Here is a 15,074-nt window from a genome sequence, read left to right as displayed (position 1 = left end):
TTTATATTAGAATATTTATAGAAAAAAATGAGAAGCTAGTACAGAGAGTTCCCCAAGACTCCATATCCTGTTTCCCCTATTATTATCATCTTACATTAATATGATACATTTGTTACACTTAATGAACCAATAGTGATATGTTAGTATTAACTGAAATGCATATGTTATTCAGATATCCTTAGTTTTTACTTAATGTCCTTTTTAAGTTCCAGGATCCCATCCAAAATGCCAGATGGCATTTAGTCATCATGCCTCCTTAGGCTCTTCTTGGTTGTGACAGTTTTTCAGCCAGTATTGGTTTTTTAGTTTAGTTTAGCTTTTTTTTTTCTTTATTTCAGCATATTATGGGGGTACAGATGTTTAGGTTATGTATGTTGCCCTTGCCTCCCCACTCCCCCCCAAGTCCGAGTTTCAAGTGTGCCCATCCCTTGGATGGTGCACATTGCACTCTTTGTGTATACAAATACCCGTCCCCTCCTCCCCCTCCCCCCTGCCTAACATCCAATAGATGTTAGTCTTATATGTACACTTATGTGTTGATCAGTTAATACCAATTTGATGGTGAGTACATGTGGTGCTTGTTTTTCCATTCTTGGGATACTTCACTTAGTTTTGTTTTTTGAGACAGGGTCTCACTCTGTTGCCCAAGCTAGAGGGCAGTGGCATCATCATAGCTCACTGCAATTTCAAAACTCCTGGGCTCAAGTGATCCTACTGTCTCAGCCTTTTGAGTAGCTGGGACTACAGGCAAGCACCACCATACCCAGCTAATTTTTTCTATTTTTTGTAGAGATGGGGTCTCCCTATGTTGCTCAGGCTGGTCTCAAATTCCTGGCCTCAAGCCATCCTCCCGCCTTCATCTCCCAAAGTGCCAGTATTACAGGCACGAGACACCATGCCTGGCCAGCCATTCTTGTTTTTGGTAACCTTGACAGTTACAAGGAGTACTGGTCAGACATTTTGTAAAATATTCTTCAATTGGGATTTGTACAATGTTTTTTACATGATTAGAATGGGGTTATAGAGTTGGTCCGAGGGTTGTGGGTTATTGTTAAGCTGATTTAACACTGTCTTCCCCCACAACCATGCTTGACTAGATTTTAAAAACAAAAACTATGTATACGGTGGAGCTCTACTCAGCCACAAAACACAATGGTGATCTAGCATCTCTTGTATTATCTTGTATAGAGCTGGAACCCATTCTACCAAGTGAAGTATCCCAAGAATGGAAAAACAAGCACCACATGGACTCACCATCAAATTGGTATTAACTGATCAACACTTAAGTACATATATAGGAATAACATTCATTGGGTGTTGGGCAGATGGGGGGCGAGGGGATGGGTATATACACATGTAATGGGTAAGGTGCGCACTCTCTGAGGGATGGACACGCTTGAAGCTCTGACTCAGGTGGGGCAAGGGCAATATACATAACCTAAACATTTGTACCCCCGTAATATGCTGAAATAAAAAAAAATAAAAAATAAAACGAAAACAAAAAGTAAAGAATGGGGTTATGGGTTTTGGGAGAAAGACCACAGAGATAAACCACCAAATTATGTTGATTTTACCCTCATATTATTATTTCATTATCACAAGATGGCTGCTGTGACTACTCCAGAATCAGGACTACATTCAAAGATGGAAAGAGGCAGAGGAAGGAAGAAGAGCCATGTCTGTCTGTCTGTCTCTTTCTTTTTTTTTTTTTTTTAATTAGAAAGGTTACCCCTACTTCAGACAGGCTCAGAAGGCAGGGGATAGGATGCTCACATTGCCTTAGACCTTGACTGGGAATGAGCACATTGCCATCAAATTAAAATCAGGGTCTTTCAGCATGGAAGGAAGCAGGCCAACAGATGACAGGCAGACAACTGACCATGTCAGCTCCCAGTGCTTGCTATGGATGAGACTGCATTGTTCTGGGTGCTATGAGGAATCGAAGGACAGAAGAGTTGGGGCAACTCTGCAATTAGTTGGGGCTTTCTGTCACACTTTACAGAAATGATGTGTTCCAGTAAATATTCTCTTTTAAGGGCCTCTTTGTAGAATGTAGACTGTTTTCCCACTTTCCCACTGATTCTTTGGTTACTCATCAGATCCATCCTCAGAAGATGAACATTTGTCACATGTCACATGTGCTATCAACTGTAAATACCAGTTCTAAAGAGTCATTCCTAAAGCAATGGAGCAATCATGTGGTTTGAGAATAAGCATTTAGTCAGTTTCCCCAAAGTGACAAGTTGGCAAGTGTAACTCTTTTTTAGATGTCTAAGTTTTTTTTTTTTTCCAGATCAAATCAGTCATATTATAGTAACATCTTAAAATACCCCATTCTTGACATGCTTATGACCTAGATGAGAAAACTAACAGGTGAATCAAGAGTACACAACACAGGACTATCTAGTATGGTGGCAGTAAATTACATACTATAGGCAAATATATTGTGAGGGAGTTTAAAGCAGACAAAGATCAGCGAAGTCAGGCATGACAGAAAAGCTTCGGAGAGGTGGGGTCATGGGTGGGCTTGAAGGATGGTCTGACTGTCCTTGGTTTTCACTTTCCTCCTGTCCTGCAATGAGACCCATATTCCTCTAATACAGTTGTTTATTCTCTTTTCATTAAGCGTCTAGTTACTTATTTTCATTAATTTTCAGTTCATCTGTTAAGGACTTGTGATTTTTACTTAGTAATGTTAATTAAATGACCTTTTCTTTTTTTTTAGGGGAAGGGGTCTCACTATGTTGCCCAGGCTAGAGTGAAGTGGCTATTCACAGGTGTGACCATAGCACACTGCAGCCCCAAACTCCTGGGCTCAAATGATCCTACACCAAGACTGCCAAGTAGCTGTGACTACAGGTGTATACATACCACTGTACAAAGGTTTTTTTTTTTTAGAGACAAGGTCATCCTATGTTGCTCGGGCTGTCATCAAACACCTGGACTTAAGTGATCCTCCTGCCTCAGCCTCCCAAATTGCCTGGACTATAGGTGCATGTCATTGCGCCCAGCTAAATGACTTTTCTTTTTTGCAGTGTTTTATAGGATAGTCTTCACAGCCACACAGATCAAGATTTAAATTTAACCTCCAGTACTTACCAGCTTTGTGGTCTTGTACAAGTTCCTTACCCTCTGTCATTCTGTCTCTTATCTGACAATAATCCCAACCAGGCTGTTGTGAGACTAATGAAATGAAGCTAGGGACACTGAGCAGTGTCCCACAAATAGCAAGGGCTCGATAATGGAATCTGATGCGATAATCAGCATATTGATGATAGAGGTGATGGTGATGTTAATATAAACTCATGGAAAGGGATGGCTATAAACAAGCCCCTACTTGGTTTTCACCACTTTGTCACTGTTAACTTTACATGAATGTCTGCTTACCAAAAGTAAATTTCATTTTCTTTGACTTTTTAATAATCACTGCCTTAGAAACAGCAAAGGTGGATTCAGGTACTCAGGGAGACTCTATTCTATAATATTATCTGTGAAAGCACCAGCCTTGTGACTCAGATTGCTGTGTAGAGATAAGGCAACATCCTACATGAGAAACTGGCACAAGCACAAGAGATCTTGGAGCATCTGCAATTAGTTGACACTGTTTATTGGGACTTGGAAGCCAATTTAAAAAAATTTATGCTTTAAATCAGTGGCAGTTGTCAATGAGCCTGTGAGGGAATCCTAGTTAGGACCCTCAGGCTTCCACTCCAACTCATTGACAATAACAAAAAGAGAAGCCTCCCAAGCAGAAGGTCGATCTAATTCAATCACTGAATACAGAATTATGGTATCAAGTTTTCACATCACTGAATGACCATGGGTTTAGAGGTATATACCACAAAATAACTGCAGTTGTTAGACATTTAACAAGTTGTTTTATTCCTAATTGCTGGCATTTGCTTAACTGTTTTCTTAATTCTAATTTATGTTTTTATGTTTCAGTTTGTTTACATAGCCCATAGTTCCCAATTGCCTTTATTTGCTTAAGTGTTTCTTTAATTTTATTTACATTTTTATATATGTTGCTTTGCTTACATAACTCATTGTTTGGAGTGGGCTAGAAATAACCATAAATCCCCATTGCTCATTAGCCTCATCCTCATGACTGATTAGTCAAGATTATGAGCCTAGAAAGAGGGCAGGGAGGAGGCCTAATAGTGAGTCACAGGATCATTGAATTTTAGAGCTGGAAGAAATCTTAGAGATTAAGGCATCTTTCAGTTAGAATTCTGTGTTTTTGCATCTTCAACGTTGGAGAATTATGAAAGGTTGTCTGCTTGCTCTTGCTTCTTTATGCAAAAATGTATAAGGATTTGGTGACAGCTTTGAAAAACAAGTTAAGAATGAAGAAAGACCCAATCAGTGATGCCTATGAGTAACCTAATGGAGACTTGAAAGAAGAATTAGAAACTTGACACATCAATGGGCTATAGAAGAGCAGGGAATATTAATGAACATGAAGGGGGTTCTTCTTTGGAGGTAAGTAAGGCAGAGTGGATTGTTTGGAACTCCCTCCTCAGCAGCTGTGCAGTTTGTAAGGATTTTAGCTTGCCTAACTGTAAGCTTAGCTATTAGCTTTGCAGTGGGGAGTATTTAAAAGTACACACAACATATGAAGGAAAGAACCTGGAACTGAGTAGCCTGCTTCATTCCAAGAATCCATCTGGCATTTAAAGAACTGCTTGTCCTACATTAAACCCTGCAGCGTAAGAGCCATTTTTCATATCCTCACACCCACCCCTATTTTTGGTTTCAGGTAAGACAGCTTGCTGAGTTTGGGGAAGGAACCGGGAGACTTTTCAGAACCACCCGTCCAAAGGACTCATCTAGGGTGAGCTCCATGAATCTAACATGGGGAAAACATGTTGAAGCTCCTGCTTGGGAAATGAGCTTAAGAGCAAGCTCAAGTCTCCACGAGAGGTGGAAGTCCTGATTCCAAAACAACGTGAGCCTTTAGTTATTTGTAGACAGAATATAATAGAAGAGGTGTTATAGACAGGAAAATCTGTGGCTGGCGTCACTAACATTCAATGTCCCACAGTGATGAGGTAAGTTGACAAGTAAAATCCAGTCTATTCCTAAACAAATGTATCTTTGTAATAAAGAGCTTGCTTTTTCAGATTGGGCACATCTGGAGGCATCTAATAGCAAACGCTGCCTAAGCAGTAGTCCCTGGGTCACCAGGAGTCGCAGAGTATGTAAAGTGCTGTAAACCTTGAAATCAGTTCTGGAGTTTAGGCACCTTCCCTCCTCCCGGACCCACTTCTCTCTTACACATTTTTTTCTGTTTCCCTTTCAAGGGAAAGTGTATGACACTCAGTTCCGGTCAGTTCTGACTTCAAGCATGCCAGACAACAGGCTCCTACCTTAACTGGTCACTCCTTGAGGGACAGCGCAAGGGCCCAGCGCTGGCGCCAACTCGGAGCAGCGCCCGCTTGGTTACTATGGCGACCGCGGGAGGGGCGGGGCCCCCTCCATTTCTTCCCCGCCTCTGCCCAGGACCTTTCGAACGCTCCAATTGAGACAGCCCTTTCTTGACTCTGTTCCGCCCCGTTCGGCTCCGAGGGCGATGCGATTGGCCCGGCATGGCCAGCCTGGTACCCAGAGGGTACCACCTCCTGACTGGAAGAGCGGGAAAGTGCACCAGGCGCTGTCCGAGGCGTGAAGCTCACGGGCGCCGCAGGGTAGCATACACTGGCTTTGGAGCGAGTTGCCCCCTGTCCCATACACAATCCCCTGCACCCATGACCGCTACCAGTAGGGAGCAGGGGTCGGGGCGAGGGCACAACGTTTGCGGGTCCGGGCGGTCCATCCCGGGGGGCGAGGACGGGACTAGGCGTGATTAGCCGGTGGCGCACTCTCGGACGCCGGGAATCCGAGGCCAGTCGGGGCGGGCTGAACTTCGGGGGCGGTGCCAGCGGCAGCGGCGGGAGGCGCAAGACCCAATGAGTGAGCGCACCGCCCCCGGGGGCGGGGCGCGCGAAGCGCTCCCCCGCCCTCCCGCTCGCCCCCGCCCCTCCCCCCAGGCGCCGGGGCCGCAGTGAGTGAGTGGCACTGGCAGCCTGTCAATCCCTCAGCCGAGCGGCCTTCGAGCCCGGTCCGCGGCGGCTGCTGGCTGGGTGCGCGGCTCCAGCAGTGGCGGCGGCGACTTCTCCTGGCCCATCAATCTGCTGTCCGCCCGGCGCGCGGCCCGCCAGGGCCCTCCATTGGGCTCCGCGCCCCCGCTGCACCAGCCCGCCCGCTCCCAAACTTTCCTCCTCGGCCCCCCTCGTTCCCCGCGGCCCGCCCGCAGGCCTCCTCCTACGCCGCCGCCCGCCGCCGCCGCTCCCTCCCCCGGGGCCGCCGGGGCTTGGATCCCGCCCGGCCGAGGCGGCGGAGGCGGCGGCGGCGGCGGCCGAGGGAGGGGAGTGCGCAGGCTGGCGCGGGGTCCGCGGGCGTCCCGGCAACTCGGCCGGCGCTGAGGAGCAAGTTGCGCGGGGCCGCCCGGCGGGGCGCGCGGCGGCTAGGAGGCGGCGCGGCGGCCGCGTGAGGGCAGCGGGCGCCGCTGCCTCCGCCTCCGCCACCGCCGCGGAGCCCGGCGCTTCCGCCCGCCGCTTCTCCCCAGCCTCGGCGGCGGCGGAAGCCGGAGCCGGGCGCCGGTCCGCACCGCCTCAGCCGCGGGCCCCGCCGGCCGGGCCGCCCCCTCCCCGCGCGGGCGGGGAGCGAGCGGCCGCCTCCCCCTCCCCCTCCCCCTCTTTCTTCTCCTCCCTCGCCGCCGCCGCCGCCTCAGCCTTCGCCTCAGCCGCCGCCCGCTCCCGCCCGCGCGCGGCGGGATGGACGATCAATCCAGGATGCTGCAGACTCTGGCCGGGGTGAACCTGGCCGGCCACTCGGTGCAGGGGGGCATGGCCCTGCCGCCTCCCCCGCACGGCCACGAAGGGGCGGACGGCGACGGCAGGAAGCAGGACATCGGCGATATCCTCCATCAGATCATGACCATCACCGACCAGAGCTTGGACGAGGCGCAAGCAAAGTTGGTGTCGTCTCATTAAGCATCTTTTGTGTGTGTGCGGGAGTCGGGCCCGCGGCAGTGTCGGGGCCCGGGGTGGCGCCTGGGGCAGGGGCCTTAGCCCCTGGCCAGGAACTTTCTCCGAAAACCGGCCGCCCGCCCCAGCCTCTGGGGGACTTGCCCGCGCCCCCCTTCGCAGGCGGGAGTCGACAAAGTTGCTCTCAGGGCTCGGGACGGACTTGGTGCGGCGCGGATTTTGTGTCTCTTTTCTCCCCTGACCTGCCCTCGCAGCCCGGCCCCCTCCCACGGATTTAAACCTCCCGCCGGACCCCCGTGCGCGCCGCCCGAGCAGGGACCCGGGCCGCGCTGGAGGGAAGTGCAACTTTCTCCTCTGGCCCGGAGTCTGGGTGCCGTCTCCCCTTTGCCGCGGGACGACCTCGCGGTGCGGGCGGCCGCCCCAGCCCAGTGCGGGGCGATGGGCGGTTCCCTGACGGGTCTGGGTGCGGGCGGCCAAGTTCTTGGGGACGGAGGGCCGCCTTGCAAACTTTGTCGAGCTGTCATCCGCCCGCTGGCCGCATTCGGCCGGCCGGGCGCACCGCGCCGGCTCCCCCTACGGAGGTCGGACGCGGGAGCCCCTTCGCGCCCGTCCCTTCCCCCGGGTGGCCACCGCCTGCCCCCGGAGCTAGGCTCCCCGCGCGGGTTTGCGTCTGCGGTCGCCGAGGCTGCTGCCTGCCGGACAGAGGGGTCGTCCGCTTCGCTCTGGCTGGAGCTTTCGCTGCTGGGGCTTGCCGGCTGCCGCGAACTAGTCAACTTGAGTTTTTGTTGACTTCCCATGGTTCAAAACAGCCTTCCAAAATAGAGGGCCGAAATTAAATCTTGGGTCTAACTTAAAGGAAGGCGCCATATTATTCCATAGGTAATGCTAATACCTTTGTGTTTTGCTATTTGTTTTTTAGGAAACATGCCCTGAACTGTCACAGAATGAAACCCGCGCTCTTCAGCGTCCTGTGTGAGATTAAAGAGAAAACGGGTAAGACGCTGCGCCTCGCAGTAGGCCTGGAGACCCCCGAGGTGGGGTCGGAGCTACTCCTTCGACTCTCCAGTTGAGAGCTGCTGCTTTTGGGCACCGCCATCTTTGATCATTCTCTCCTTCGCACGTCCTGATCTTGAGAAAAAACTGCAATAAATCTGGAGTCCATTTCTCAGTTCCGCTCCTGGTGTAAAATGAAGTGTAGGTACTGATAGGACTGGGTCGCCGTCCTTAGGCGGCCGCCCCTGGCTGCAGGTGGGGAGGGGGCTCCGGAGCGCCAGCCGCCCTCTCCCGTCTCCTTTCGCCTTGTTTGTGTGTCAGTTTTTAAAAGGAGCAACGGGAGACTGGATGCCAGGACCGAGTCGCTGGGAGAAGCATAGCCCGAACTTTGTTTTCCTTAGACAGCGTTAGGTTTCAGCTCCACAGATAGAAGAATAGATGCAATTGAACAGACTCCAGTAGCATGTTTGAATTAGTGTTTTAGATGGGAAGATTACTTTTAAGAATCAAAGAAGGGTAATGATTTGTGTAGTCATATGCAATGTATTACATCTACTAATACTTTTATTAAATTTTATATCTTGAGGTCATTACACTTGTAATTGTGCTAAAGTAGGAAAAGGTCCACAGATGCAGATTAAACAATTTTGAAGTGTTCAAATCAGTAAATATATGAAAAGACAGGTTTTGCAGAAGCCCTAGAATGAAAACTACAGGTATATATTAGGCAGATTTTTGGCAATTCATGTCAATGTAACTTTCTGTCAAGACTTTCTTAACTGAAGATATTTTAGTCGAGGTGAGGTAAAGGCTCAAATTGAAGTAGAGATTTAATTTAGATGTTTTAGTTTGAATTTAGCATTATCTTCCCTTTATATGGCGAACAAGTGCATTAAACAAGCTTTACAGTTGATTTTGTGTGTGTGTTGGATAGATGGTATTTTAAAGTTGCCATTTTTTTAAGTTGAGGCAAAAGAGAAAAAGTTAAAAGTCCAAGATAGAGCAGTATCCAAGTGATGCTATTTAAAAGGTTGGATGTGATTGTGCTTAAATTGAGTGTACAAATAATAGCACATTGCATATAATTCTTAGGTTGATATGTGAGTTGATTTCCTTGTAAACAGATTTTTCACTTTGCAATACTATTCTGATCCTAACAGTAATCAAGAATAGATGCTGGGTTATTGCTGTCTGTTAAATATATATATGCTAAACCATAATTAACAACAAATAATAAGAGAGCCTAAAGAGTGCATTTCCTGCTGTACATTCACATCATATGGATGGTTTCTTAATGCTGAGTGATTCTTTTAAAGATGTATTTTACATTTTGAAAACCATAGGCATCTTAAATTACTAACTTTTATTGTGTGTTGATTTTTAGGCACCTTTAGAAAGCATTGTGATTTAAAATGGTAGATAATTTTTATCTGACTGTAAAATAAGACATCTAGCATTAAATCTTGAAGATTCTTAGTTTAGAAGCCTAAAAGTGTGCAATTCTCAGTAAATTATGTTGCCTAATGCCCAAGGATTTTCTTGCTATCAGGGCTCCACTTCAGTTTCTGCTGACAGCTAAGCACTGGGGTATTGACTATGTTGTGAATATTAAGATTGATTCAACTTTATACAGCCTTATATTACTAGACAGAGGGGCTTGATACTTCTCCCTTCTCACCCCCTCCTCATGATTTGTATTTATTTTTTTGCTTTTTTTAAGTTTTGGCCTAGCCACCTTGAGAACCAAACCCAGTAAACTGCTTTTCATGTTTAGACACTTAGCAGCAGGCAGAATTCAATCGGGAAGCGTAAGTCCTCTAGTTGCTTATTTGCACAGGACTTAGTTACACCATTCTGAAGGAAAGTATAGTCAACCGCATGTCAAAGGTGAGTTACAAAAAAGAAACAAGTCTTTTCAGAGTCTGGGATTACTGGCAGGGAGAGCTTTGATGGGGCTATTGCTATTTAAGAAGCAAGAGGTAGCTGACAAAAGAAATTTTTGTGTTTCGAAATTGTTTCTGGGGCTTTCAATGATAACTTGTAAATTAAATCTTCTTTTTGTGCTTTGGCCAGCAGATCCAAGTTTGTATGTTATCTCTTTTGTAAAAAGCCAACAGCCGACAAAGAGTAAAGGCGGCTGTCTGGGCAGAGGCATCTTCCTGCCAGCCTCTTTAAGCTCGAGAGGGATGAGATTTAAGTACTGAGTGATTGATGGGGGTGAAGCTCTTTCTCTCCTCTCTTTTCTCCCCTCCTACCCATAGGTTCACCTCACCCTCCAAAACCAGTCTGAGAATGAGAGATACTCAGAATCCTCAATTTGAGATAAAACAGCTGCGTAGACCTTAGTGTTACCAAAGCAAAGAAAGCAAGGCAGCAAATTCCACGTCCCAGCCCCCCATCTGCTTCCATAGTCACGCTTCAGAAACATGAACTAATAAAATAAGCGTTGTAGAATATTTATATGTTGCATAATGCTTTTTCTCTAAATCATTTTATTTAATAATACAATATTCAAAGATTAATTCTTTATAATCTAGAGAAAGTTCTCTTAGTCGTTTGTGAATAGAAACCAGGAACATTGTGTGATGACTCTATTCTGCATAATGGAGGGGTTGGGGGTGAACTGTCACTTCAGTGAATAAAGTTATTTCAGTTGTGCTTTTCCTCTAAAATAAGACAAAACCTCTAAAATAAGACAAAATCATTAAAAAAAATTCCATGTATTTGTAAATCTGCCAGTAGATTTTGAGATTTCTGATCAGTTAGTGAACACTGCCAGTTTTGATGCACATGGGGGATTTAGTTTGGAAAACATCTGTTTTTCCCCCTTACCAGATATGAAAAGGTATTTTTCCCTTCTGACATATAAATGGGTAATCTACTGCAATTGTATTATTTTGTTGTTCAGAGGTAAGGAAAGTATACTTTTATTATAAGATGCTTTTTCTTGAAAATATATTTTTTGGTAAAATTTATACAATTATTTTGGGGAAGAAATGTTGAAATGTGGTATTTGTGCCTTTAGAAAGCAACTGAAAAGTTATAGGCTTTAAAATCAAGATATTTGTTCATTTTAAACTAAGGAAGCAACCAATAAAATAATTGTTGGTATGTTAAGATTTTTCTCCTGATTTTTAAAGCCATATTTTACCATCTGGCTCTTATTAAATATCCTTGATGCCAAAGAGTTCTGTTCATCTGCATACTTCTTTTGGTGTGTTCCCTCACCTTTTTGGCCATGGTAATCTTGACTGTTGAAATGCCTTCCTTTGTGAAATATTTAATCCTCAAAAATTTACCTTCTTGCCAAACACCCTAATTTTGAGAGTTTGAAAGAAGGAAGTTGTTCTTTTTCAAGAAAAAAATTATTCATTTTTTAATGAAAATCTAGTATTTTAGTATATAATCTGAATCATATTGTGAAAAAATGTTATGTATTAGAAAAAATCAACACAACCTTTTCCTTTTTAAATGGTAGGTTAAAACACTCCATGTTGATAGCTGCCAACCAAACTCTGATTTATTGCCACCACAAACCCTAAATAGCGTTCATTTACTAGTAATGTCTAATGGCATACATGATGGTTTGCCAGATTTGTAGCCTTTGTGAGGCTTATAAGCAGGACTGACTTGGGGAGATCATAAAACTTAATGAACTTCTCTACTGCAGGAGGTGTCCGCAGGGGAAGAGAAAGGCCTGCTTGGCTGGTTGAGCTGGTTGAAGTATTTTTTATGTTTAAGGAGAAGAAGAAAATGACTAGTAAAAATGCTTTACTTCTAAAGGAATCTTCCCTAGAAAGAGTCATTAGAATTTTAGATATCAAAACTAGATCAACAATGTAGCTTGCGTATGAGTTTTTATATGCATTTAGTGTATGATGTGAGATTAAACCTGATCTTTATTGCTGTGTGACTCGCTTTCAGAGGGATAAGGCAGTACACTCAGTCAACACCTCTCTGTTTAATTCTGAGCCTACAAGTTTAGAGACTCACTCGAGTCTTCTTTTTCTGGTCTGTTTTCTCTTTTTAAGGCTTCAGTGTAAAATTTGTTACATTTTTCTTTGTATAGTGCTATATAATTGTATTAACCGTCAATGTATAAAAAAACCAAATTTTTTTCAAGTGAAAATTTAAAACAAGAAAGGTGAAAATTGTTGTATATATTAGTCTAAATGTTATAGTATTCATTGCATATGCTTTTAAGTTGCTCTTATACTATTTCCGAAATAATTATCATTTGTTCCAAGTTTTAAAAACAAATATACTATCACATACATTATTCTTTTTTGTGTTTTAATGAAGTTATTTTCTAGTTTTCAGAACCTTATTATGGACAACTTTAAACATAAATACATGCAAAGAGAAGAGAATCTTGAACCCCCCCCATGAACTCATTGCCCAGCCTTCAACAATTAGCAACAATTGGCCAATCTTGTTTTCTCTGTAACTCTCACCCTCCCAAAATTATTTTGAAGCAAATTTTAGTGATCTTTAATGTTTTAAATTTCATATTAATTTTAGACAGATAGTATGGTCTGTTTACATTAGAAATATTAAATGATTAAACAGGAAAAATACAAAGTCGATGTATCTTGGAAATGTCATAAATTATATTGCTTTATAAATATATTTTCCTTAAAGCAGTTTAAGAATGTTTTATCAATTTTTTTTCCCATTGTAGAATTGTATGTCTTACTGGAGCTTTTGTAGGTTTTGAGGGAGGATGTGAAAGAATGTGGTGTTTTTCTAACTTTCGGTATTCCTCCTCTCCCATCCCTATAAAATAATACATACAATGTATTTATACAAAACCTGGAAAAAAATCTTACTGCCAAACTAGTTTAGCACTTGATGATCTAAAGATCTAAAGTATCATGTAGGTACTATCTTTAAAATGGGGGCGGTTTTCTAACCCTATTCCTTGTTTTCTTTTTCTTCCCAATAAAAATATATTGAACCCTATTGTCAATACTGACTTGATCTGTGCAAATAATTCTTTTGTGCGTCCGTTTTAGTGAACCTCATTTTATTACAGACTCGTGTAGTTTTGGTATTTTATTTGGGACTTTACTATGTTATTTTATTATATTAATTTACATAATTTCATTCCAAATCAGAAGTATATTAATACACTGGCAAAGGAGGCCCTGACTCGCCCCAACTGGCACACTGGATTATCGGCTTTCATAAAATATACCTATGTACATTTATCATACTATATGCTTTTCCTTTTAATTAATTTTGCTTGTACTTTTAAATTTCAATTTATAAATTTTGGAAAAGGCTACTTCCGTGGCAGATTTAAATGAACATCTTATTTGGCTTATTTGTATTTCAGTAGTTTATGGTGGCTTGGTATAGGATGAAGTTACATTATAAGAAGTGGGGCTGTAAAAATTGAAACTGCATTTTCATGAACCACACCCTAAGTCAGTCATCACTTTATTTTATACTCTTATCTTGAGGTGTCTATTCAGAATAAATACTTAACACATCAGCACTAACACATCAAGTTAAATAAGGATTTAGACTGTTTCCCCCTATTCTTGTATGTGTGAACATCTTGAGATATTTATTAGTTCAATATTGACACTATGAGAATAATGTTTTATTTTTTTTCTCAGCAGGCTTGTGTTTTGGCCATTTATCAGTGTGATCAGCATGATTTAGGTAGTAACTGACTAACAAAGCTCCCACATTAGCCCACCCCCCTCATGTTGACCTTTTCAAGCATTTGCTTTACTTCTGTAGGCCATTTGACTCTGTAAGTATGAGGAAGGTAAATAATTTACATCGCTATGTAAACTGTATAAATTGGTCAAACTTTTTCAGAACTGGCTGTCATAGATTTTTTTTTTTTACAAAGTTAAAGAAGTTAATCAGACAAACAAATAACTGCTACCGCTGGGTGATAGTGTTGTTTAGCAAATAAATAAGTAGTGCTTGAATGAACCACTGAAAAAATATACCATCCTTTTATACTTTCATACATAGAACATACTAGAAAATAAATTTCATTGATCTTCAATACTTGATTCTAATTATCCCCTTTTTAGGCAGACTTGCAACCAGAATTCTTTCTTTATTATTTTTTCATAGATATATTCCATACATATAATAAGTTTTGTAGTTTTTAATGGTAACTGTAGTTTGTTTTGGCACTAAATTTAAGTGTCTAGCAAAAAAAAGTGATGTGATAGAATATATTAAGTTGAATTGTCATGTCATTCTTTTGGATGACTATATCTACATAATATTAACAGATTAGTACTGAAAACAATTAAAAATATGGATAAAAATAATTGTTCAAAGTTTTGTATTTCTTGTTTTCTTTCAATTTAAGTGCTTTAAAATGTTCAGCTGTTTGAAAAATGACTTTTTGGTGATCATATTAATGAGGACTTGGTATATAATCCTTTTAATGCTGATGATTCCTCACATGTTTAAACCATTATTTGGGGGGAACTCCACATATGTGATGGCAAAGTGATTTTTTTGTTGTTTGTTTTGTTTTATGTGATACATCAGTTTTCAAAGCATATTCCTTAGGCATCAGAGTCCAGCAGGTGGCTTTTTACATTAAAAAATTCATAAATTTTAAAGTCCCATAAAATTTTATCTCAAATTCAAATTAACTAATTGAGGATGTCAACATTTCCACTGTCTCTATATTAACATTTATAATAGAACAAATGGTTCCATATAGAAATTATCTGCAACATAATCTAAATTAAGATTCTAAACAGGCATTACAGATGCTGGTAACTTTGGCAATTATCATTTTGTTTGGTGAACAGTAGTAAAACAGTGTGCGGTAAAAGTGTTTAGAGAGAGAGGATAAATAAATCAAACAGTTTTGCAATGCAGAGTGGTTTGTGGTGTTTCTGAGGATTTCTTGGCTCTCTCTTAACTGCTATTGTGAGCCTGGAGCAGATTTCCCCATTGCTAATGCCCTAGAAGAATTAATTCACTTTGATATGCTAATTAGAGGGCATTATGCAAGAAATGAGATTAAGTGGCAGCATGAAGCCATTTGCCTGTCAGTAAATTGAG

At 42.8% G+C, this 15,074-nt stretch overlaps 1 protein-coding gene across 3 annotated transcripts in view; it reads left to right on the top strand.

The window, feature by feature from the left end:
- The first annotated feature begins 6,714 nt into the window (after nt 1-6,714).
- PBX3 (pre-B-cell leukemia homeobox 3) overlaps nt 6,715-15,074 on the top strand; it is a 242,387-nt gene continuing 234,027 nt past the window's right edge. The window contains exons 1-2 of one of the 3 annotated variants that reach the window (XM_012639868.1): nt 6,715-7,015; nt 7,948-8,021. In XM_012639868.1, the coding sequence (XP_012495322.1) occupies nt 6,816-7,015; nt 7,948-8,021 (274 nt within the window). In that variant the 5' untranslated portion in view covers nt 6,715-6,815. Of the gene's footprint in view, nt 7,016-7,611; nt 7,827-7,947; nt 8,022-15,074 lie in introns of those variants that run through there. The other 2 variants (XM_012639869.1, XM_012639870.1) reach the window with 2 other exon arrangements.

This window comes from Propithecus coquereli, unplaced genomic scaffold (genome assembly GCF_000956105.1).
Source record: "Propithecus coquereli isolate 6110/MARCELLA unplaced genomic scaffold, Pcoq_1.0 Scaffold142, whole genome shotgun sequence".
In the NCBI taxonomy this organism is placed as follows: Eukaryota; Metazoa; Chordata; class Mammalia; order Primates; family Indriidae; genus Propithecus; species Propithecus coquereli.
This window is presented reverse-complemented; position numbering and strand designations above follow the sequence as displayed.